The sequence below is a fragment of the Mobula birostris genome, chromosome 13 (genome assembly GCF_030028105.1).
Source record: "Mobula birostris isolate sMobBir1 chromosome 13, sMobBir1.hap1, whole genome shotgun sequence".
NCBI lineage: Eukaryota > Metazoa > Chordata > Chondrichthyes > Myliobatiformes > Myliobatidae > Mobula > Mobula birostris.
In genome coordinates this window covers 5,304,757-5,327,649 of record NC_092382.1, presented here as the reverse complement: position 1 = coordinate 5,327,649, position 22,893 = coordinate 5,304,757, and the positions used below count along the sequence as shown (strand labels likewise).

Here is a 22,893-nt window from a genome sequence, read left to right as displayed (position 1 = left end):
GAGACATCTCACAGGAGGACAGGAAATAGGGAAGTGAGGTCCCACAAGAGGAAGGGGGTGTGTAAGAGAGGATGTGATGCAGATGTAGGTCACACGGAAGGGGCAATTCTGAATTGAAACAGATATTCCAGAGAAGAGTTGCCCACATGGGTCTGGGTATCTTGTTGTGAGCAAAGACAAACAGGTGGAGTGATGGAGATAGTGACACACGGGGAAGGCAGGGAGAGGAGGCTCTCACGCAGGTATCTCTCTCACTCGGAATGGGACAGTCCGGTGACCCTCTTTTGTTCTTTATGGGGAAGAGAGCATGAAGCTCCGAATCTCCTGCTGCAGTCAGTATCTGTCTGGGTGTAAGTAGCAGATAGAAGGAATACTGTCACAGCCAGAGAGAAACACGGCCATGCCTATGATTTACAGCGATTCAACCAATGCTCGTTGATCACTGATCTGCTGAAGTCTCCAAAATCTCTTCGCATAAACCCACAACCCTTGCTTCCTGGTGAAATTACTGACCAATTCCCTGGTCATTCAGAACATAGAACATAGAATTCTATAGCACGTTACAGGTCCCTCAGCCCACAATATTGTGCCGAGTATGGAACCTGCTCTCGAAGTTGCCCAGATTTCCCCTACGGTATAGCCGTCTATTTTTCTAAACTCAATTTACCTTCCTTAGTGTCTATTAAAAGGCACTTTTGTATCCAGCTCCACCACTGTCACTGGCATTGCATTCCACGCAGCCACCATTTTCTGTGTGATAAACTACCCCTAACATCCTCTCTGTATCTGCACCTAAGCACCTTAAAACTATGTACCCACTCGTGTTAGCCATTTGTGCCCTGTATCTATCTAAGAGTCTCTTAAAAGACTCTATTTTGTACGCCTCTACCACCCACTGCTCTTTGTGTGAGAAATTTCATTTGACATCACCCTTTTACCGACATTCAAGCACCTTAAAACGATGCTCCATCCTGTTAACCATTTCAGCCCCGGAAACAAGCCTCTGGCTATCCACACAAACAATGCCTCTCCTCATCCTATACACCTCGATCAGGTCACATCTCAACCTCCTTTGTTCCAAGAAGTAAAGACCGTGTTCACTCAGGCTATTCTCATGAGGCATGCTCTCCAACCCAGGCAGCATCCTGAATGGTCCCTGAAAATTTGACACACTTACGCTGTACATTTCCCTGAGAATATCTCCTCTCAATTTATGATACCATGTAAGTTCCTGCCTAATAGCATCATATTTCCCTCTACCCCAATTAAATGTTTTCTCAAATTGTCTCTCCTATACCTCTCCAGCGCTATGGTAAAGAAGATAAGAATTGTCATCACTACCTCCAAAATACTCTCCCACCGAGAGATCCGACACCTGAGCAGGTCCATTTCCCAATACCAGATCAAGTACAGCCTCTCCTCTAGTTGGTTCATCTACATTTTGCGTCAGGAAGCCTTCCTGAGCACACATAACAAACTCCAGCCCATCCAAACCACTTGCTCTATTGGAATGCCAGTCAATATTAGGATTGTTAAAATCACACATCATAACAACTCTATTATAATTGCACCATTCCAGAATCTGCCTCCATACCTGCTCCTTGATGTCTCTGTTACTGTTGGGGCCTATATAAGAGTAAAGTTATTGTCCCCTTTCTGATTCTGACATCCACCCACAATGACTGAGCAGATACTCCTTCCATGGATTCCGACTTTCCTGCACCTGTGACACTATCTCTTATTAGCAATGCCATGCCCCCACCTCTTCTGCCTCTCTCCCTGTCCCTTTTGAAACACCTAAAGCCCGGCACACTCAACAGCCATTCCTGCTCCTGAGACATCCATTCTCTGTAATGGCCACAACGTCACAGTTCCATGCATTGATCCACGTTCTCAGTCCATCCGCCTTGTTTATGATATCCCTTGTATTAAAAACGACACATCTCAAACCATCAGGCTGAATGCATCTTTGCTTTATGATCTGCCTATCCTTCCTCAGAAACTTCGTACAGGCTGTCTCTGCTTGTGTGCAAACCGCCTCATCCTCCCCCTCTTCACTTCGCATCACACCGCCGAGAACATCTAGTTTCAAACCTCCGCAATAACATTAGCAAACCTTCCCGTCAGGATATTAGACCGCTCACACTCAGGTGCAATGCGCCCTTTTAGTACTGATCACACCTGCCCCAAAAGAGGTCCCAAAGTTCCAGAAATCTGAATCCCGGCCCCCTGCTACAATCCTTCAACCACACATTTATCCTCTACCTCATTCTATTCCAATCCTCACTGTTGCGTGGCACAGGCAGCAATCCCGAGATTACTAACCTTGAGGACCAGCTTCCTAACTCCCTGTGTTCTGCTTTCAGGACCTCTTCCATTTTTCTACTTATGTCTTTGGTACCAATGCGTACCACGACCGATTTCAGGATACAGTATTTTGAACACGTTCAGAACATCACAAACCCTAGCACCTGGGAGGCAAACTGTGTTTCTTTTAGGCGTCCACAGGATCTCCTATTTGTTTTTCAAGTATCGAATCTCCTATTAATGCTGCCATTCTCTTCCAGACCTGCCACTGTTGCTTCCCCCAGGTTGTCGTTCCTCACACCAGTAGTCAAAATGGAGTACTTATTGTTAAGGGGGATGGCCACAGAGGTGATCTCCATTGCCTAAGGCTCTCCTTTCGTTCTTGTCACAATCTGGACAGTCTGGTTTTCTCCAGTGTTTTCCCAAATCCTTTACTATTGAAACAACACAAAGGAACAACTTTACAGTTCAAAGTGATACATAAATTAAGTTACCCCAACTCCTGGCACTTGTGTAGCCCGGGTCCCAGACGCTGGATTTCTTCACACTGAATGTGGCAGTACTGCAAGTCGAGGTGTTTTATTGTATCACAGTGTCCGATGACATGAGACAGGACCGCGCAGTCAATCGGGGTCAGTGTCATTCCACTGAATGAAAGTGTTTCCACAGATCCCAGTGTGGCCTGAGCCAGTCCACGATTCTGAGACTCAAACAGGTAGTGCAATGTATTCAGGAAGCTCCTTTTGCCAGCTTTATTCCATGTGTATCGAACCTGGCGTTTAAATTCCTCCTTCACCCAGTCAATCACCCGGCAGGTTGTCTGATGAGGAAATGGACCCAGAAACTCTTCCAGGCCCCGAGTTGTCATTGGGGAGGAGAGACCAGCAACAAAACGGAGAAATACCTCAAATCGTCCATCTGTAGTGCTGTGGGCTTCAGTGAGGAATTTCAAGATATCCCTGGGACATATAGTCAGGAATTGTGCGACTGCAGCTACAAATTCTTGGACGGTGAGGTGTGGGAATGTGTACACCACGCTCCGGGCAGAATCCTCTCTCTCCAAAAGCTCCATCAGGAACCCGGACAGGAACTGGGAAGGCTGCAGATTGTAGTTGATCAAATCTCCATCTGTAAACACAATCTTCTTATCGGACACTCCTCTGAAGGCCATCTGACCGACCCTGAGTAACACATCACGGGGGTTCTCAATCTCACGGCCGTGGTTTTTCAGGATGTTGTAAATACAGTAGGAGTACAGTTGGGTGATGGTCTTGGGAACTCGCTGCGGGTCCCTGACTCTTTGTGTGAAGAAGGGGCCCAGTGCCAGAGCGAGGATCCAGCAGTAGGAGGGGTTGTAGCTCATGGTGTACAGGATCTCGTTCTCCTTCACGTGTTTGAAAACAGCTTCTGCCACTGTCTGATCTTCAAAATGCCTGATGAAATATTCCTTCCGTTCCTCACCAACAAATCCCAGGATTTCAGCCCAAACACCGATCTCCGCCTTTTCCAATAAATGTAACGCAGTGGGACGTGTGGTCACCAGCACTGAACACCCTGGGAGCAGCTTGTGCTGGATTAAACTGTACACAATGTCAGACACCTTGCACCGGAATTCAGGATCTGTGCATGTGTACTGAGGTCCTGTGTCTCTCCGACTGTCAGCAAAATCGATTCTGTGCTCGAATTCATCCAAGCCATCGAATATAAATAGCAATCCCTCTGGGTTCTTCCAGACCTCTCTCAGGATATTCCCAAAGTAAGGATACTGATCCAGAATCAGTTCTTTCAGGTTTATTCTCCAGTTAATGGAGTTTAAATCTCGGAATTTGAAACTGAAGACAAACTGGAATTGTTGGTATATTTTCCCCGTGGCCCAGTCATAAACAATCTTTTGTACCATTGTTGTTTTCCCGATCCCCGCGACTCCGGCCACTGCTGCCGAACTCCCAGATTTAGAATTACTCCGGGAAAAGCTGCTCTGGAACAACTGATCAGTCAGGATTTTTTCCAGCTCTCTGCGGAGATGTTCCTCTCTCCACTCCTCGTGGTCTCTGCCTCTTGCCAGCAGCTCATGTTCCACCAGTCTCCGATCTCGAACAGTAGAAATGACTGTGAGCTCAGCGTATCGATCAACCAGCTGGAAAACCTTCACCTTCTCCCTCATCAGGATTGTGTTCACTCTCAGTGTTTCAGTTTGTGTCCGCAGAGTCTCCTTGTGTTTCTGTTGAACATCTTAGGACATTAAAAAAAACAGTTTGTAAGTGTCTATTGTAATGTTCCTGAGCTTTCCAAAACATTTACTCTCGATAAAACTTTGCTGAAGTTCAGGCAAAATTCTGATATACAGTGCTGAAAATGAATCCTTGAGCAAAATAATTTCCCCGCCCATTGGTTTGACATCTTTCCTCAAGGTTACATTTGCACTACCCCCCCCCCCCCCCCGCCCGCCGATGAGGTCAACGCGCACAATCCTGGATAGTTCACTGTTGTGGTTGTACTTTGAGTGTGATACACAATCCCTTCACTGGTTATCTTCTGCAAAAGAGGGGATATTGTACTGACCTTATTAACCAAGTCCACAATCACTCTACTCCTTCACTCCTGCATAACACATAACCTTCAATATTTCTTTCATCCATGTTTTTCAGAGTCTCTTAAATGACCCTAATGTATCAGCCTTAGCCACCACCCCAGCAGTGCTTTCCGGACACCACTCCTCATGTAAAAAAATAAAGAAAACTACTTTTGACATCTCCTATTAATGCCCCTAATATACAGTAAATGCCAGGTTCCCGCTGGACCGATATTAAACAGTGGAAAGTGGGAGTGTTGGTGCATAGTTCGCTGAAAGCAGCATCTCAGGGAGTTGCGATGGTGAAGAAGGCCAACATCAGTCAGCACATTGAATACACATTGCAGTTATAAGATGTTGTTCGGGACTCACGTTTTCAGATTTGGTCACCTTGTAATAGAAAAGAAAATTTATTCCTTATCCAGTCTGAGCCAGGAGTGGTATTAAAGCCTTGATAACCTCTCCACAGCCACCTCTTCTCTGAGGACCCGATGCATGGAGGCTGTTCTGGGTCACCGCACTGTTGGAGATTCCCAGGAGATCTGCGTTTTGCCATTGGATGCAGTGATGTTAGACTTCCTAACCTGGGATTCATGGTTCCATATGGATCCCTCTGCCTTCAGTTAGTTTAGGAACTGGCAACTCTCAGGGCTTCTCGTCGGCGCTGCCGAACGCAGAATTCGCAAACTTGCATCGTCCCCTGCGGCCGGCCAATGGACTTACCTTGGACGGTTCTGCTCGAAAGCTGCAAACGTCGCTCGGTGCTTGAGGGCGATGGTCCTCCAGACCCAACAACAGAAACCTGATTCCGACAAAAGCTAAGCAGGCGTACATATTCACAGAGAGAAATAAAGACTTTGAGGTTTCTATCCCATCGCTTACCTTTCAGATGTGCGGGCACTTCAGATAAACCCCGCTCAGTGTCCATGTAGGCGAACTGGGCATCACCTGTTCAAACAGATTAACCTGTATGAAGTCTGTTCTGTGTAATACTGTAAATTTATCAGCATTTACATCTGTAACACACAGTGTATTGTTCACCATACCACGTTCCCATATTTCATTCAATATTCTGCTCAGCTTCGGTAAATGGTGGTGTAGTTTCACAAAGGATTCCCACATCACCCTCCGGGCCCCGGAGCCCTTCTCCATCACCAGATCCAGGAGGAGTTTGGAAGCGCCTGCTCGGTTTCCCTTCTCCGCCAGCTCAGTCACGCTCTGTAATGAACAATGGGGAATATATTGAGGAGTGGAGGGATGGGTACAAATCTACGCCGAACATGGACTGACCCAGCACATTCTACTCGCCAGAGAAATCTAACAGCCATTGAAGTGTTCATAGCAAGGAAAGTATCTAAAAAGAAGCGAGTGAGGTCAGTCGGGACTTCCTGCGCCACAGATTGCGGGGAATCCTCCACTTGGCAAGGTTTAGGCAGAGCAGACATAGTGTGAGTGAGTCAGAAATAGAGAGGGGAGTTGAGGGTTTGTGTCAGAGAGGGTTCAGTGAGGAGAGGCGGAGGCTTTAGGTAGATTTTAGATAGTATTTTCCCTTCCGTTTCATGGTTAGAACAGTGAGAATACCAGGCAGGATAGTGGAATGCTCTTCATACGGGGTGTGGCAAAGCAGGGAGACCGCCAGTGTCCCCGATAACTACACCTTCAGGAAATTGCATCCAGCTGCAGCTTCTTACAGACTGTGATCAGGAATTGGAGCTGGAGCTGGTTGAACCCAGGATCATTCAAGAGGATGAGAGGTTGACTGACAGGCTATACAGGGATGGAGCTATACCCAAAGCACAGGACACAGGTAACTGAGAGGCAGCCACTGCAGGAAACTCCTCTGTAACAGGTATACAGGTTTCTGTTTCGGGGTATGACCTAGCAGAGGAAAGCCACGGTCACTAAGCCTCTGATACCGAGTTTGGTTTTGTGACTCAGAACGAGTGAGAAGCGTGAGCTGAACTAACAGGGGGAATTCCGCGGTTAGGAAAACAGACTGGAGGTTCTGTTGACGAGAACAATATTTCTGGATGGTGTGTCAGGGATATCTCGGTTCGAGTCTGAAACTTTCTTAAGGGCAGTGTGAGCAGCCAGAGGTCATGGTCCACGTTGGTACCAATGACAAGAGTAGTAAGTGTGATGAGGTCCTGCAAAGTGAGTTCATGGAGTTAGATGCTAAACTGAAGTGCAGGAACTCCAGGGTTGTGTTCTTAAGATTGCTACCCGTGCCCCATGCTGGGGAGGACTGAAATAGGACGATAATATAGTTTAACGTCTGGCTGATGAGATGGTGCATGACCGAGGGCTTCAGATGTTTGGATGTTTGGGCTCTCTTCCAAGGAAGTTGTGGCCTGGACAGCCGTGATCGTTTTACACCCGAACTGGAGGCAGACTGATACCCCTGTGGGAAGGGTTGTTAGCGCTGCATGGAGAGAGGGGAGGTGTCAAACTTGAGTTGCAGGGGGTGAGGAACCAGCATGGATGGTGGAGTGGTTGTGTGGGAAAGATGTTGTTAAGCCAACATACAAAGTCAGGAAACTAAAGGATGAGAATTGTTTTTCCCAAAATACGTATTATTTCAATGCAAGGAGTACTGTATGAAAGACAGATCGGCCTAGCATGTGGATCAGCACATTGAATTACAGCATTGTAACCATTGTTGTGATTTGGTTGGAGGAGGCGCAGGATTAACAGCTCAGCATTCCAGTGTTCCGTTGCATTAGACACGATTCGATAGAGTGGGAGGGATTACAGAGGGACGGGTGGCATAACTAGTCAGAGAAAATGTCACTGCATTGCTCAGACAGGACAAACTGGATAGCTGGTCCAATGAGACTACATAGGTGAAACTACGGATTAAGAAAGGGATGACCATGTTAGTTGGATTATATTATAGAGCACCCAATAATCAATGGGATTTAGAAGAACAAACGTGCAGGGAGTTCACAGAAACAAGAAACATAAGATTCTGATGGTAGACAATTGACTTTCCATTTATTGACTGACTCACTGGGTTAAAGGGCTGGATGGGATAGTGTAGGTCAAATGTGTCCAGGGAAGTTTCTGTAATCGATATATTCAGGTCACAACTGGAGAGAGTGCATTCTGGAATCCCTATTAGGGAACAAAACAGGGCAAGCAACAGAGGAGTGTGCAAGAGAACACTTTGGATCTGGTGATCATAATAACATCAGTTTAACAATCATTATGGAAAAGGATGGGTCTGGTCTTTGGGTTAAGACTTTAAATTGGAGAAAAGCCAATTTTAATGGTACCAGAAAGGATCTGATGAAAGTGGATTGGGACTGGTTGATTTCTGGTACAGATGTGCTTGGTAAGTGTAGGGCCTCCAAAACCTATATTTTGAGAGTACCGAGTTCAAATACATAAATGACCACAAATGAAGAGTTTGAATGTTCCCGACAGAATAAAAGACAAGGGTACCTTCGTTTAGGGAATGTTGTTTTCTTCTTTTTTTTTTAAAAAAAGAGATATCAAGGCCCTGAGCATATCACAAGTATAGGCTCAAAGGATCAAATGAGGCATTTGATGAGTACAGGAAATGCAAGAGTTACTACAGGAGGAAATCAAGAGGGCGAAAGTACAGCCTGAGTTTGCTACAGCAGACAAGGGAAAAGAGAACCCCAAATCCTTCATCAAATGTATTTAGAACAAAAATATTCCAACGGTCTAAATTGGTCCTCTTGAAGCTCAGAGTGGGCATTTGTGCTTGAAGCTCAGAGTGGGCATTTGTGCTTGAAGCTCAGAGTGGGCATTTGTGCTTGAAGCTCAGAGTGGGCATTTGTGCTTGAAGCTCAGAGAGGGCATTTGTGCTTGAAGCTGAAGTAGATGGGGGAGACTTAAAATGGATTTTTTACAGTTATATTTACTCAGGAGACATACAGCATCTTTAGAGTGAGGCGGAACTGCAGTGAGATCATGGACTCTATACAGAGGAGGAGGTGGTTGCTGTCTTGAGGCAGATTAGGGAGGGTAAATCCCCAGGGTTTTCCTTCATAATTTGTCTGAGGCGAGTGCAGAGCTTGCAGGTGTTCCAGTAAAGATATTTAAAATGTTAGATGCAGAAGTATTGGAGGGTAGATAATGTTGTTCTGCTGTTTGAAAAGGCTGTAGAAATAAGCTGGGGAATTATAGGGTCGTGAGCCTGACAACAGTGGTGGTAAAGTTATTGGTGGGTATTCTAAGGGACTGGGTATGAGTATTTGGATGGACAAGGATTCATCAGGTATAGTCATCACTGATTTGTACCTGGTATATCTTGTCTTACCAATCTTATGGTTTCTCGAGGATGTTACCAGGGGAGCAGTGAAGGCAAGTGAGGGATGTTGTCTACATGGACTTCAGCAGGGCCTTTGACAAGGTCCCTCATGGGAGCCTGGTTAATAAGGTTAAGTCGCTTGGCATTCATGACATGGTAGTAAGTTAGTTTAGATATTGGATTCGTGAGAGAATCTAAAAGAGGCAGTAGAGATTCTCTGACTGGAGGTCTATGACTAGTGGTGTGCTTCATGGATCTGGATGATAATGTGGTAAACTGAGTCAGTAAATCTGTGGATAACATCTAGGTAGTAACGGCGAGGAAGTTTATCAGAGTTTGCAGCGGGACCTGAAACAGCTGGAAGAAGGTGGAGTGGAGATCGGCAGATAGAATTTAATGAAGACAAGTGTGAGGTGTTGCACTATTTGAGGACAAACTAGGATAGCATTAAGACATTGAGTGGTTTGGCAATGAGCGGTGCGGTAAAACCAAGATATCAGGGAATACAGATCCAAAATTGCTTAAAAGTGTTGTCAAAGGTAGATGTCCTGATAAAACGTTTAGGATATGGGCCTTCTTAAATCAAAATATCGAATACAGAAGTTGGGATATTATGTTGAAATTCATGTTGCAGAGGCTAATTGGGAGCAATGTAACCATATAACCAGATGACAATTACAGCACGGAAACAGGCCTTCTCAGCCCTTCTAGTCCGTGACGAAAGCTTAATCTCACCTAGTCCCACCGACCCGCACGCAGCCCACCTACCTCTCGGAAGGATATCAATAAGATTGAACGAGTGCAGAAAAAATTACAAGGTGTTGTCAGGACTTGAGGGCCTGAGGTAGAGGGAAAGTTTGAATAGGTTAGGACTGCCATAGGGTGTAGGAGGACGAGGAGAGATGTGATAGAGGTATAAAAGTTTATAAAAGGTATAGATAGAGTAGATGCAAATAGGCATCTGTTACTGAGGTTGGGTGAGACTGGAATTAGAGGCCATAGATTAAGGATGAAAGATGAAAGGAAATTTGAGGGAGAACTTCTTCACTCAGAGGCTGGTGAGAGTATGGAACGAGCGGCCATCGGAAGTGGTACATGTGCATTCGATTTGATCATTTAAAAACAATTTACTTTAAGTACATGAATGAAAGTGGCATGGATGTCTCTTGTCGGTGTGCAGATCAATGCAACTAGGCATATAATAGGTCAGTGTGGACCTGATGGGCCGAAGAGCCTGTTGCTGTACTGTAGAGTTCGATGACTATGGCTAAGTCAAACTATGACAGAGTCACTGTTGATTTTCCCAGGGGGAATCTCTGGTGACCGCAGCAGGTTCACAATTAACTGCCCGGCTCCATGATGAGTCCAGTGTCAGCCTACAGCTGGGAACTAGCAGTGAGGAGCAGACAGTAATTACAGGACTTTTGTGCGTGTCAGAGAGACCAAAGTCAAATGGTAGTAATACAGAGAGGGAAGGTTGGATTGAAATTGTCAGCTGTCGCATGTGGAATGTTAGCGTTGGGGATAATATGTGGCTCTTCACTAAAATTCAGTCTGGTGAGCAATAGGTGAATGTGTCCCAGTAACAGGAGGACCATTGGAAAGACATTTCTTGGTAATTCTGTGTTATCTGCAGATGCTTGGACGATTTTCAGTGATATTATTTTGCAGTTCCTAGTGCTAACAGGAACTGTGGTAATTACAAACTCAACATGGAACAGTGACAAGGAACAGAAGGTAACTGAACCATGAGGATTGTTGGAATATTTGATCAAATGAAAGAGGGTCAGTAGTTGAAAAGAGAGACGATATTCAGTCCTGCCTGTTCAATTGATGATGGAGTTGAAGGTAGACTCGAGAAATGAGCTGAGAAATAAGTTAATATATATTTGATTTGTGGGAAACCCGGGAGTAATCAAGAGAGTCTGCTGAATGGCCATTAAGGTCGAGCATTGGGAACATGATGTGATGTCAGTGGTTCTCTGTCCACTTGCAATGTCCATCAAGTGTCACGTCACCAAATTCACCTGTCAATCATTGTCTGTATCCTAACCTGTCTAAAAATGAATGTGTTCAGTAATATTAACAGAGGCCTGGGTTGGTTTCTGCAAACAAAAACTCTGTTCTTGATGCTCACCACAAGCATTGCAGGACTTTCATAGCCCAGAGGTAACATTACACTGGTTCTGTCAGTCTGTGATAGATTCAGTAGAATCTAAACTCAGTCTATGTTCCTACCACTTACGTGATACTCTGGCCCGGTGAAGTGATCCTCGCCCATTAACATGAAGCTGACTCCCTCCACACCCTCCTCAATCGCCTGCTCCAGTCGCTCCATGTAGAATCTCGTCAACAGGAACAGTTGGTGATCCTCACAATTTGACAGGAAGGCGGAGATTGCGGAGTTCAGATCTGTAGTCAGTCACAGAGCATAAAATAGTAGAGTGTACCATGTGTATGCGGACACGATGCCAATTTAAACCAATCCCATCTTCAGGAACATGGTCAATATCCCTCCGTTCCCGGCCTACTCATGAGTTCAAACCCTCTCAGATGCTGCTGAGTATCTGTTTCCAGTCCCTCCCTCGGCAGCTCATTCCAGACACCGATTACTCTCTGTGGAAAACATGCATCCTAAATCCCCTTTAAACTTTACCCTCTAACCTTGAACCTATTCACTCCAGTGCTTGATATTTGCACCAAGTCATGGACTATCGAACTTTGCTTTGCCCCTCATAAATTTATGAATTCTCTGAGATAGCGGTCTCAGACTCCGACGCTCCAGAGAAAGGAATCCAAGCTTGATCGACCTCTCCCAGAAGCCAATATTCTGTAATCAGGGTGAAACTCACCTGCACCCTCGCCAGAGCCTCTACATCATTCTCATGATATGGCTACCAGATTTGTGCACAATACTGAGATTGTCTCTTAACCACAGTTCATCCAGTTACAGCACAACTTTAAAAATTACGTACTCACACATCAACTCATCGTTAGCACGCTGCCAATTGTGTTCCCACTTTCAGGGAGCTATGCCCATCCATCACAAGACCCATCCACTCATCAGCCTTCCTAACGGTCCCAGCATTCACTGTGCACATCGCTAGCAAACTTGATCTCCCAAGGTGCAACTCCTCACATTTGCCCGAATTAACTGTACTCGGTGACTTTCTGTTCATATTTCTCATTGGATGCTGAACATTTTGACAACAGTCCCAAATTTACACAACTCCGCCGAGTTGGTTAATCGACGAACCAATCCACCTACGTGATTCTTTCTATTTAATCATTTTGAGTAATACATAGTTTATTATTAAGTTATTTACATCACACATGACACATAGCGAGCCAGTAGCCTTGCGGAGATTACTGGTCACAGACCTTCACCCAGAAGAATGCTCCTCCATTCCTGCTCTATTTGATGTGGCCAAGACAACACTGAAATCAATGTACAAAGTCTCCGCTGAAGATTCCTCAAACCGAAACGTCGATTGTTCCTTTCCCTCGATAGGTGCTGCCTGACCTGTGAGCTCCTCCACCATTTTGTGTGCTGCCCTCACTACTTACCCTGTTGTTTTACTTTAATCCTATTCACCAAGGACATTCAATGCCTCCGTAGCCCACTCAGATTCCCTGTTTAAAATTTCTCTGTCACTGTCTCCCGCACCCAGCCCGTTCTCCCACAATATAACGCTCCTTAACTCGGCCGCAGAAAACACACCGAGAACTCCCCTCAGCTCCATTGAGCAACAACCCGGAAATCCGGGGGTAATTCACCACTGGCCTTCCAAACAGAAAACAGCATCTGTTTCTCACTGGCTGTTGAAGGCATTTCCCACATCAGGATGTAACAAATACTGATGGAAATTCTGTCTGTTCCCTGGACTGTTACATTGCCCGCTGCTGTATTCCTGTCTGAGTGTCACCCATACCCACCTTATTCAGGAGCTCCTTCCCCTTTCACTCAGGTGAAGATCTGCACGGTGAGCGGAGTGATTCGACCATTCCCGTTGTTAGGTCCCTGCGCTGGACCTGGTGAATTGTTCCAGTGCTCAAGGTCGCTTTACCGGTAGGGTCAATGACCCCGTTTAATGGCACGTTTTGCTGTGCCCCTTTAGCGCCCAAGTTTATTCCTCTGAACTATTGATGATTTGACTACACGTGTACAATGATGCCAGAGTTTTAATGACAGAGAGCCCAGTGAACATACCTGTGTCCATTCTGACTCTGACTGAGTTGGTTGATTGTCGGCTGCTTGTCCGCCGTCTGGGTGGAAGAAAGCACCACCTGCTGGCGATGATGTGAAATACACAAATAAAAGAGTGAGTCAGTCAAGCCTGGTTTATACTCTGCGTCAACGCGTCGCCGTAAGCTCTGCGTCACCGCAAACCCTACGCAAATTTGATAAGGACCCCCACGCGACAGCTTGCATTGCTGCGACGCGCACCTCTCACAAAATTCAATCGCGCGTCGCGGCAACACAGAACGCAACAACTGTGATCGGTCCGCTTCATTGTATCGCATGTCATTCTACGCTGCAATAGCTTCCCATTGGGCGACTGAAGGGCAGGGAAGGAACTCTGGTTGTAATGCTTTCCATAAAGCTTTACAGACCTCCGAAATTGGACAGGTTGCTCTCTGGGAAGGATGTGATCGGTCGGTGGGAAGCCTTCAAAGAAGAAATTTTGAGAGTGCAGAATTTGTATGTTCCTGTCAGGATTAAAGGCAAATTGAATAGGAATAAAGAACCTTGGTTCTCAAGGGATATTGCAACTCTGATAAAGAAGAAGAGGGAGTTGTATGAAATGTATAGGAAGCAGGGAGTAAATAAGGTGCTTGAGGAGTATAAGAAGTGCAAGAAAATACTTAAGAAGGAAACCAGGAGGGCTAAAAGAAGGCATGAGGTTGCCTTGGCAGTCAAAGTGAAGGATAATCCAAAGAGCTTTTACAGGTATATTAAGAGCAAAAGGATTGTAAGGTATAAAATTGGTCTTCTTGAAGATCAGTGTGGTTGGCTATGTGCGGAACCAAAGGAAATGGGAGAGATCTTAAATAGTTTTTTCTGCATCTGTATTTACTAAGGAAACTGGCATGAAGTCTATGGAATTAAGGGAAACAAGTAGTGAGATCATGGAAACTGTACAGATCGAAAAGGAGGAGGTCCTTGCTGTCTTGAGGAAAATTAAAGTGGATAAATCTCCGGGACCTGACAGGGTGTTCCCTTGGACCTTGAAGGAGACGAGTGTTGAAATTGCAGGGGCCCTGGCAGAAATATTTAAAATGTCGCTGCCTACAGTTGAGATGCCGGAGGATTGGAGAGTGGCTCAGGTTGTTCCGTTGTTTAAAAAAGGATCGAAAAGTAATCTGGGAAATTATAGGCCGGTAAATTTAACGTTGGTAGTAGTTAAGTTATTGGAGGGAGTACTAAGAGACAGAATCTACAAGCTTTTGGATAGACAGGGACTTATTAGGGAGAGTCAACATGGCTTTGTGCATGTTAGGTCATGTTCCACCAATCTATAGGAGTTTTTCGAGGAGGTTACCAGGAAAGTGGATGAAGGGAAGACAGTGGATCTTGTCTACATGGACTTCAGTAAGGCCTTTGACAAGGTCCCGCATGGAAGGTTAGTTAGGAAAATTCAGTCGCTAGGTATACATGGAGAGGTGGTAAATTGGATTAGACATTGGCTCGATGGAAGAAGCCAGAGGGTGGTGGTAGAGAATTGCTTCTCTGAGTGGAGACCTGTGACTAGTGGTGTGCCACAGGGATCAGTGCTGGGTCCATTGTTATTTGTCATCTATATGAATGATCTGGATGATAATGTGGTAATTGGATCAGCAAATTTGCTGATGATACAAAGATTGGAGGTGTAGTAGACAGTGAGGAAGGTTTTCAGAGCCTGCAGAGGGACTTGGACCAGCTGAAAAATTGGGCTGAAAAATGGCAGATGGAGTTTAATACAGACAAGTGTGAGGTATTGCACGTTGGAAGGACAAACCAAGGTAGAACATACAGGGTTAATGGTAAGGCACTGAGGAGTGCAGTGGAACAGAGGGATCTGGGAATACAGATACAAAATTCCCTAAACGTGACGTCACAGGTTGATAGGGTCATGAAGAGAGCTTTTGGTACTTTGGCCTTTATTAATCATTATTAATCAAAGTACTGAGTATAAGAGCTGGAATGTTATGATGAGGTTGTATAAGGCATTGGTGAGGCCGAATCTGGAGTATTGTGTTCAGTTTTGGTCACCAAATTAGAGGAAGGATATAAATAAGGTTGAAAGAGTGCAGAGAAGGTTTACAAGGATGTTGCCGGGACTTGAGAAACTCAGTTACAGAGAAAGGTTGAATAAGTTAGGAGTTTATTCCCTGGAGCGTAGAAGAATGAGGGGAGATTTGATAGAGGTATATAAAATTATGATGGGTATAGATAGAGTGAATGCAAGCAGGCTTTTTCCACTGAGGCAAGGGGAGAAAGAAACCAGAGGACATGGGTTAAGGGTGGGGGGGGATAGTTTAAAGGGAACATTAGAGGGGGCTTCTTCACACAGAGAGTGGTGGGAGTAGGGAATGAGCTGCCAGACGAGGTGGTAAATGTGGGTTCTTTTTTTAACATTTAAGAATAAATTGGACAGATACATGGATGGGAGGTGTATGGAGGGATATGGTCCATGTGCGGGTCAGTGGGACTAGGCAGAAAATGGTTCGGCACAGCCAAGAAGGGCCAAAAGGCCTGTTTCTGTGCTGTAGTTTCTATGGTGCTATGGTTCTAAATTTTGGAGGACACATTTTGCACGAAAAAAGACGCTCGCGTCTTGTTTACCCTGACACTACCATGACCATGAAGCCTTGCGTGGGCGGGTGAGTGCGCATGCATGACGTGCGGGAATTGCCGAGCTGCACAGATACACCAACGCACAAGTATAAATGCTCACAATGCGCGTAGGCCACTTGCGTAGGTTACGCCGTCCAGTTAATGCAGAAGTATAAACCACGCTTTACTCTGCCCTTCAAATTTAAAACACTTCTGTAAGATTGCTGCTCAGTCTCCTACATTCCAGGGAGTAAAAACAGAGTGGTCATCCTCTCCCCAGAACTGAGGCCTTCTGGCCCTGACAACAGACTCGCAAATCGTCTCTGCACTCTTTCCACTTTACCCAAGCCTTTTGAAACATATAGCGGCAAGAACTATACTTTGTACCACAAACACAGTCTCACCAATGACTGATACAACGGTCCCATAGTGGTTAACACACGTCTTTACAGTTTGAATGACCCAGTTGCAATTCCCACCGCTGCCTGTAAGAGTTTGCAGGTTCTCACTGTGATCACATGGGTTTCCTCCAGATGATCTCGGGGGACCTAATGGGCAGCGCGGCTCACTGTATCTCAATAAAAAAATAAATAAAATAATGTCCCAAATCCAGCACTCAGTACCCTGACTGTTGAAGGACGACGTGGTAAACACATCTTCACCACCCCATGTTGCCGTATTGAGCGAACTGTGCACCCATACTCCACAATCCCCCCGTTCTGCGACAATCTCAGACCAATATTCAACGCAATATTCAAAATGAAACTGCAGAGCACCAGGAAAACCAAGGTTTGATGTTGATAGCATCCCTCAAGAATATGCAGTGAAGCTGGTAGAGAGAAGCCAGAAGAGCATTGCAAACAAAAAGAAGACCAGGAAAGCTAAATGGATTTCTGCGGAAGCTGAGCAGCGAAGAGAAGTGAAGGACATTGGAACAAATACCTCCAAATGAACACAACGTTCAAGAAGACAAAGGAGAGATAAGAAAACTTACTTAACAGACTGATGCAAAGAAGATGAAGAAACCAAAGAATTGGAAAAACAAGAGATCTATTCAAGAAGATTAGAGAAATCAAAGGAACATTTCATGCAAAAATAAGTATAGTAAAAGGCAAAGAAGGGGAGGCCCTTACAGAACCAGAAAATGTCAAAAAGAAATGGCAGGAATACACAGAAGAATTGTACAGAAAATATCCCAACAGCCAAGACACCAGCAATGACTCCCTCGACGATCTAGAGCCAGACATTCTGGAAAGTGAAGTCAAATGGGTGATAGAAAACATTGCCAATAAAAAGGCAACAAACATCACAGTTGCTGGTGAACGCAGCAGGCCAGGCAGCATCTCTAGGAAGAGGTACAGTCGATGGTTCGGGCCGAGACCCTTCGTCAGGACCAGCAACTTTGATGTCTGTTGCTTGAATTTCCAGCGTCTGCAGAATTCCTCGTGTTTGCGCCAATAAAAAGGCTGCAAGGATGTGACAGGGGTCCAGTTGAATTGTTTAAAACTTTAAAAGATGTTGCTGTAAAAGTGTTGTATGCAATTTGCCAGCAGATCTGATAATCCTAACAATGGCCTTTAGACTGGAAAATAAAAGTTTATATCCCAATTCCCAAGAAGGTCAATGTAAAGGATTGTTCAAATTACCGAGCAATTTCACACGGTGGCAAGGTGACACTAAAGATCACGCAAGCAAGACTACAGCAACGTATGGAACGAGAACAACCAGATGTACAAGTTGGTTTTCGAAAAGGCAGAGGGACCAGAGACAAAATTGCTAACATATGCTGGATAATAGAGAAATCAGGAGAATTCCAGAAAAGTATTTATCTATGTTTTAATGATGAATCTAAAACCTTCAACAGTGTGGACCATAATAAACTATGGCAAATCCTTAAAGAAATGAGGATACCTGGGCATCTGATCTGCCTTATGAGAAACTTGTACGGAGATCAAGAAGCAACAGAACTGACCACGGAACAACAAACTGGTTCAAGATTGGGAAAGGAGTATGACAAGGCTGCATTCTGTCACCCTACTTATTTAATCTATATGCTGAACACATCATGAGGAATGTTGGTCTAGAGGACTCAAAATGTTGGAATCAAAATTACCAGACAAAAGATAAACAACTTCAGATATGCAGGTGATACTGTTCTAATGGCTGAGAGTGAGGAGGATCTGAGGAAGCTTCGAATGAAAGTGAAAGAAGAAAGCTGGCTCCTTGCTCAATATTAAGAAAACCAGGCAGTCCTATTAACTCCGTCGTATTAAGTGGAAAGGAAATGGAAGCAGTGATGGATTTTGTCTTCCTCAGTTCAACAGTTTCTACATGGTAAATGCAGCTAGAAAATTAAACGGTGCTTACTCCTGGGGAGGGCAGCGATGGGAATTTAGAAAAAATACTGAAACGCAGACACATAACATTGTCTCCGAAGTCCGTAGAGTCAAGTCTATGGTATTTCTAGTTGTGATGTGTGGCTGTGAGAGCTGGACTGAACACAAAAGAATCGACGCTTTCAACTTGGATGCTGGAGAAAAGTGTGAAGAGTTCGTTGGACAGCCAGAAGATCCAACAAGTCAATACTTGAAGAAACACTGCCAGACTGCTCACTAGGAGGCTTGAGAAGATGAAATATTTTGGCCACATCATGAGAAGACAGGATTCCTTGGAGAAGACTCTCATGTTAGGCAAAACAAGAAGGAGAGGATGACAGACACTACGATGGATAGATAATATTACTCAGACAATGGCTATGCCCTCGAGGGATCTTACCGAGGCAGTTTCCAACAAGAAGACTCGGTGTGCAGTAACGCTGCTGTATTTGGCTGTATTCATGGGTTTTCATGTATGTTTTGAATGACGATTAACGGAACATAAGTTGGACAATGATTGTATCGTAAGCAAAATACGGAATAAATACAAATGTTTTCAGTCAATAACAGACTTGTAAATGTTGCATTTTGTCCCTCAGATAAATTGCTGATGCAGACAGGGAGAAACCATACTCCAAACATCTGTCCCCACAGCGCCCACTGGGACAGTCGTGTTGTGAGTGTTACTGGGACAGGCTGCTGGCCCAAGGTGGGTCTGTTTACTCCGCTGTTTAAACCCAGCCAGCTCAAACAAAAGGCAGCCACTGAGTCCCTGCAGCCCGTTGTGTCATAGAGAAAGATCGTGACTTGCTCTCAATATCCCCCCCCCCCCCACCCCCTGCACACTGCACTTGCTGGTCAACACTTTACCGGTGTCCGCTACAAATGTATTGAAGCCTTCGTCCTCGCCACTTCAGAGGAGATAAACCCCCTGTTCTCCCTCTTCAATCCGTCGCCCTTGCAGCTCCTCTAACTCCATGGCGAGGAAGAGCGGCATTGAAGCAACAAGCTTGTTGGATCTTTCCCAAGAGTCAGTTTAGGAAACAAGTGGCGGGGTCTAGAGAGGGATCTCCTTAATGACAAACCCCATATTCCCATTGGTTGGTATGCTAAATTGGCATTTTCTGTCACCAATGAGAGACAAGTAAATCTCACGTCACTTCACGGGAGATACCGGGCACGCGCAGCGTCAGCACGGGAGCGCGAGGGTGACGGCGCTCCGCCAGAGGGCGCGCGTGGGCAGTGGGAGGGGTGGTGAGCTGGAGCGCGCGGTAGATGGGGAGACTGTCGAGTCAGTAACAGAGACCGCGGGAGCCTGGCGCTCGGTCCCGTACCGTGCTGGCCAGCTCACCGAATGAGTCATGGTCGATCCGCAACCCGCTGCGGTACAACACTAACTCATAAATATCCATGTATATACCTAATCAATGTAGTGTTTCTATTCAGTTCCACAATATAATTAATATGCAGAAGTTATATTGGCTTACACTAATTAAACTGTCAGAACTTTTCTAATCAACGCACCAAATGCATAAGTGGACCACTCGGCTTTCCGAAGCTGCTGCTGATCTGATTCAAACTTCCGTTACACATTCCCCCATGTTCATCTGGAAAACACTTCAACACCACTCTTTATAAAGAAACTGGGCTCTGAAATGGAATCAAAGGCTTTACTTTCACTGGTCTGTGAGCAGAAAGAGTTCCTGACTCCCGTGATTAACACCGGTAAAAAAAACAGGAGAGTGAGAAGGGGAGTCGGGGGAGAGGGGAGGGGGGAGGGGAAACTGATGCTGCTTTTCATTACATGATGCCCTATCCACAGCTAACCCTTCCGCAGTCTCTCTGAACATTGCATCTTCCTTAATATCAACGGCTTCATCATCTGACTCAACAGGCTGCTTCCCATCCCTCAACGACTGAGTTTAAACCGACTCCGGCAGCTGTAGCAGTCCTGGCTGCGTGGACATTCGTTCATCTCAAGTACAGATATAACCTGTGCCTTTGGTACAGGGTCAGATGGGAACATTGCAAAACCTATGTCTGCTTGATCAGAGATTCTGACAATTTATTGGTAAAAAAAAATAGTTTATGACGCCAGGGTATGTAAGTATTATTTATTGGTTGGCTGTTGCTAGTTAGGACTGAATGAAATGTGGTGCTGGGACATTTGGCTTCAAGATGGTTTGCTCTTAGCAGAGGCTTGCACGACGATATACTTGAGGGCAAGTATATCATTGCAGCTTGCAATAGACGGGGGAATTAATGACATGTTGCTGCAGTTCATGGTACGACACCCCGAGCTACCTGCCAGCCTAGTCATCATATGGGAGCTGAAACATGGGAGGATGAACCCTGGGCGCCCTCTCAAGACTATGGTCAACACGGTCCTAGAAGACAGCGGCACGGCTAATGTAGGTGAACTGAACACACTGATGAGGCAGACGGAGCAGTGGGGAGTCCGTCATCGTGCCTGACGCCGGCCCCCTAGGCCTGAGTCAATGTAGTAGTAGTCATGGTAATTCCACATTTCTGTTATCACTACAGCAGGAAACAACTGCGGCGTCTAATAGAGGGAAGAAATTCTAAACGCATTTCACAGACAAAGCAAGGAAAAATCGGAAGTAACAAGTTTGAAATGAGCAAACAATATGAGGGAATGTGCGTGGCTTCACAGAGCTGATGCCGACGGCATATTAGCAGATCTGGAATGATTGCAACTGACATAACTGGCACATCTAGGTTTATTTAGTCTCATTCCAGCTATTTCCTATTTTCCTTGGTACAGAAGTGCAATGTCTAAAGGACCAATGTTAGAGTAAATGAGACTCACCAAACTTTCTCCTGGCTGAATTAATGGAAACTTCGAGTCAGAAGGGTTCTCTCCAGTTGATGCTCTCAGTCCTCGGGCTGGTTCAATTCTTGCTGTTCCCTCATCTTCAGTTGTGGTTCGCTTCCAGTCGTGGGCTTTTCTTCCAATAAACCTCTCACCGCAGGTCTAAATTTAACCAGACAGATAATGAAATATGTTACTAACACAAACGAGAACAAAGCATTAACCTGAAATTTAAATCTTGTATACAGATATCATGATCTGAGTGAAGAAATCTGGAACTGTCCCTTACACTTTACATAACCTGTCTTGGATACAAAAGAACAGACAGAAAATTCTGGAGGAACCCATCAGGCCAGGCAACATGTGCACGTTGACTCTACTCTCTTCCATAAATGCTGCCTGGTCTGCTGTGTGTGTTGCTTGAATTTCCAGCATCTGAAGATCTTCTCTTGTTTGTGATGGGATACAAAGAAGTCATCGTTCAGTCATGTTATAAGATACAAGTTATAATACATAGGAGTAGAATTAGGTGATTCGGTCATTCCAGTCTGCTCCATAATCAATCATGGAGGATTCTTTTTCCAAAACCATATTCTTGCTTCCCTGCAATAATATTTAACCTATTTAGCAATCCAGAACATGAATATACCGAACGATAGCCTCCACCACCCTCTGTGGCATCAAATTCTACAGATGAACCAACCTTTGGCTGAAGTAATTTCTCTCGTCTCAGTTTTAAAGTGAAGTCTGTTTATTCTGAGGCAGCACTCTCAGATCCCAGACTCTCGGTCTAATCAAGACACCCTCTCCATTCCCACTGCATCCAGACTTCTTTTTATTCAGCTGATGTAAATAATCACCCCTGGCCCTAACTTCCTGCCACCCCCACCAAACCCCAACCACCATCCCTCTGAACCCCACTGAACAGCAGGCCCGGGGTCTTCAAAAGCTCCGCCTGCATAAAGCTTATCATTGCTCAGATTATTCTTGTGAACCTTGGTAGCAACAACGTTACTGAATACATTTCCAGGAAAACAGGAGGATTGGCCCCAGGACAATGTACTGGGAAAAGCTCTGGTTTCTTTACTCTCCTATCAACTCTCACGAAACGAGTGCTGGGGCACTGGTCCATTCGCAGGGGATTTAAAATGTTCCAGGGTGAATGTAATACAGAGAAACTGGAATCACGAGAAACACTCAGCAGGTAAGGAACAGCTGTGGGGAGAGGAAAAAAGTTAGCAATTTGGTTTCCAAACCTTTCATCAGAATGGATTCAAACATCATCCAATTCTTAGTGGAAAATCTTGGGTTGTTCTCCGTGGAGTGGTAGGGACTGAGGGAAGATCGGATAGAGGTTTATAAGATTACAATAGGCACAGATAGAGTAGACGGGGAACATACTTTCGCTGGTTAGAAATGTCTAATACCGGAGGACATGAAGTGAAGGTGTGAGGGAGTAGTTGCAAAGGAAATGTGAGGGTAGGTTGTTCTACTCAGAGAGGTGTAGGTGCCTGGAATCCGCTGTCTGTTATGGTGGTGGAAGCCAACACATTGGAAGCTATTAAGAGATGTTTAGGTAGGCACATGGGTGTGAGGAAGATTGAGAGGATATGGACATTGTGTACGTAGGCGTCATTATTTTTTTTGGGGGGGGGGTTTGATTTACTTTTTATCTGGTTTGGCACACCATTGTGGGCACAGGGCCCGTTC

At 45.2% G+C, this 22,893-nt stretch overlaps 1 protein-coding gene across 5 annotated transcripts in view; it reads right to left on the bottom strand.

Annotated features, from left to right (window-relative positions):
• The window catches only part of LOC140208261 (NACHT, LRR and PYD domains-containing protein 3-like), a 38,214-nt gene that overhangs the window by 5,148 nt on the left and 10,173 nt on the right, over window positions 1–22,893 (bottom strand). For 3 of the 5 annotated variants that reach the window (XM_072276828.1, XM_072276825.1, XM_072276829.1), the window contains exons 2-7: window positions 21,181–21,345; window positions 13,369–13,445; window positions 11,404–11,570; window positions 5,926–6,097; window positions 5,762–5,827; window positions 2,802–4,539 (exon numbers count right to left, since the gene is read on the bottom strand). In XM_072276828.1, coding sequence (XP_072132929.1) covers window positions 2,802–4,539; window positions 5,762–5,827; window positions 5,926–6,097; window positions 11,404–11,570; window positions 13,369–13,378 — 2,153 coding nt within the window. In that variant the 5' untranslated portion in view covers window positions 13,379–13,445; window positions 21,181–21,345. Of the gene's footprint in view, window positions 1–2,801; window positions 4,540–5,761; window positions 5,828–5,925; window positions 6,098–11,403; window positions 11,571–13,368; window positions 13,449–21,180; window positions 21,346–22,893 lie in introns of all 5 variants that reach the window. The other 2 variants (XM_072276826.1, XM_072276830.1) reach the window with 2 other exon arrangements.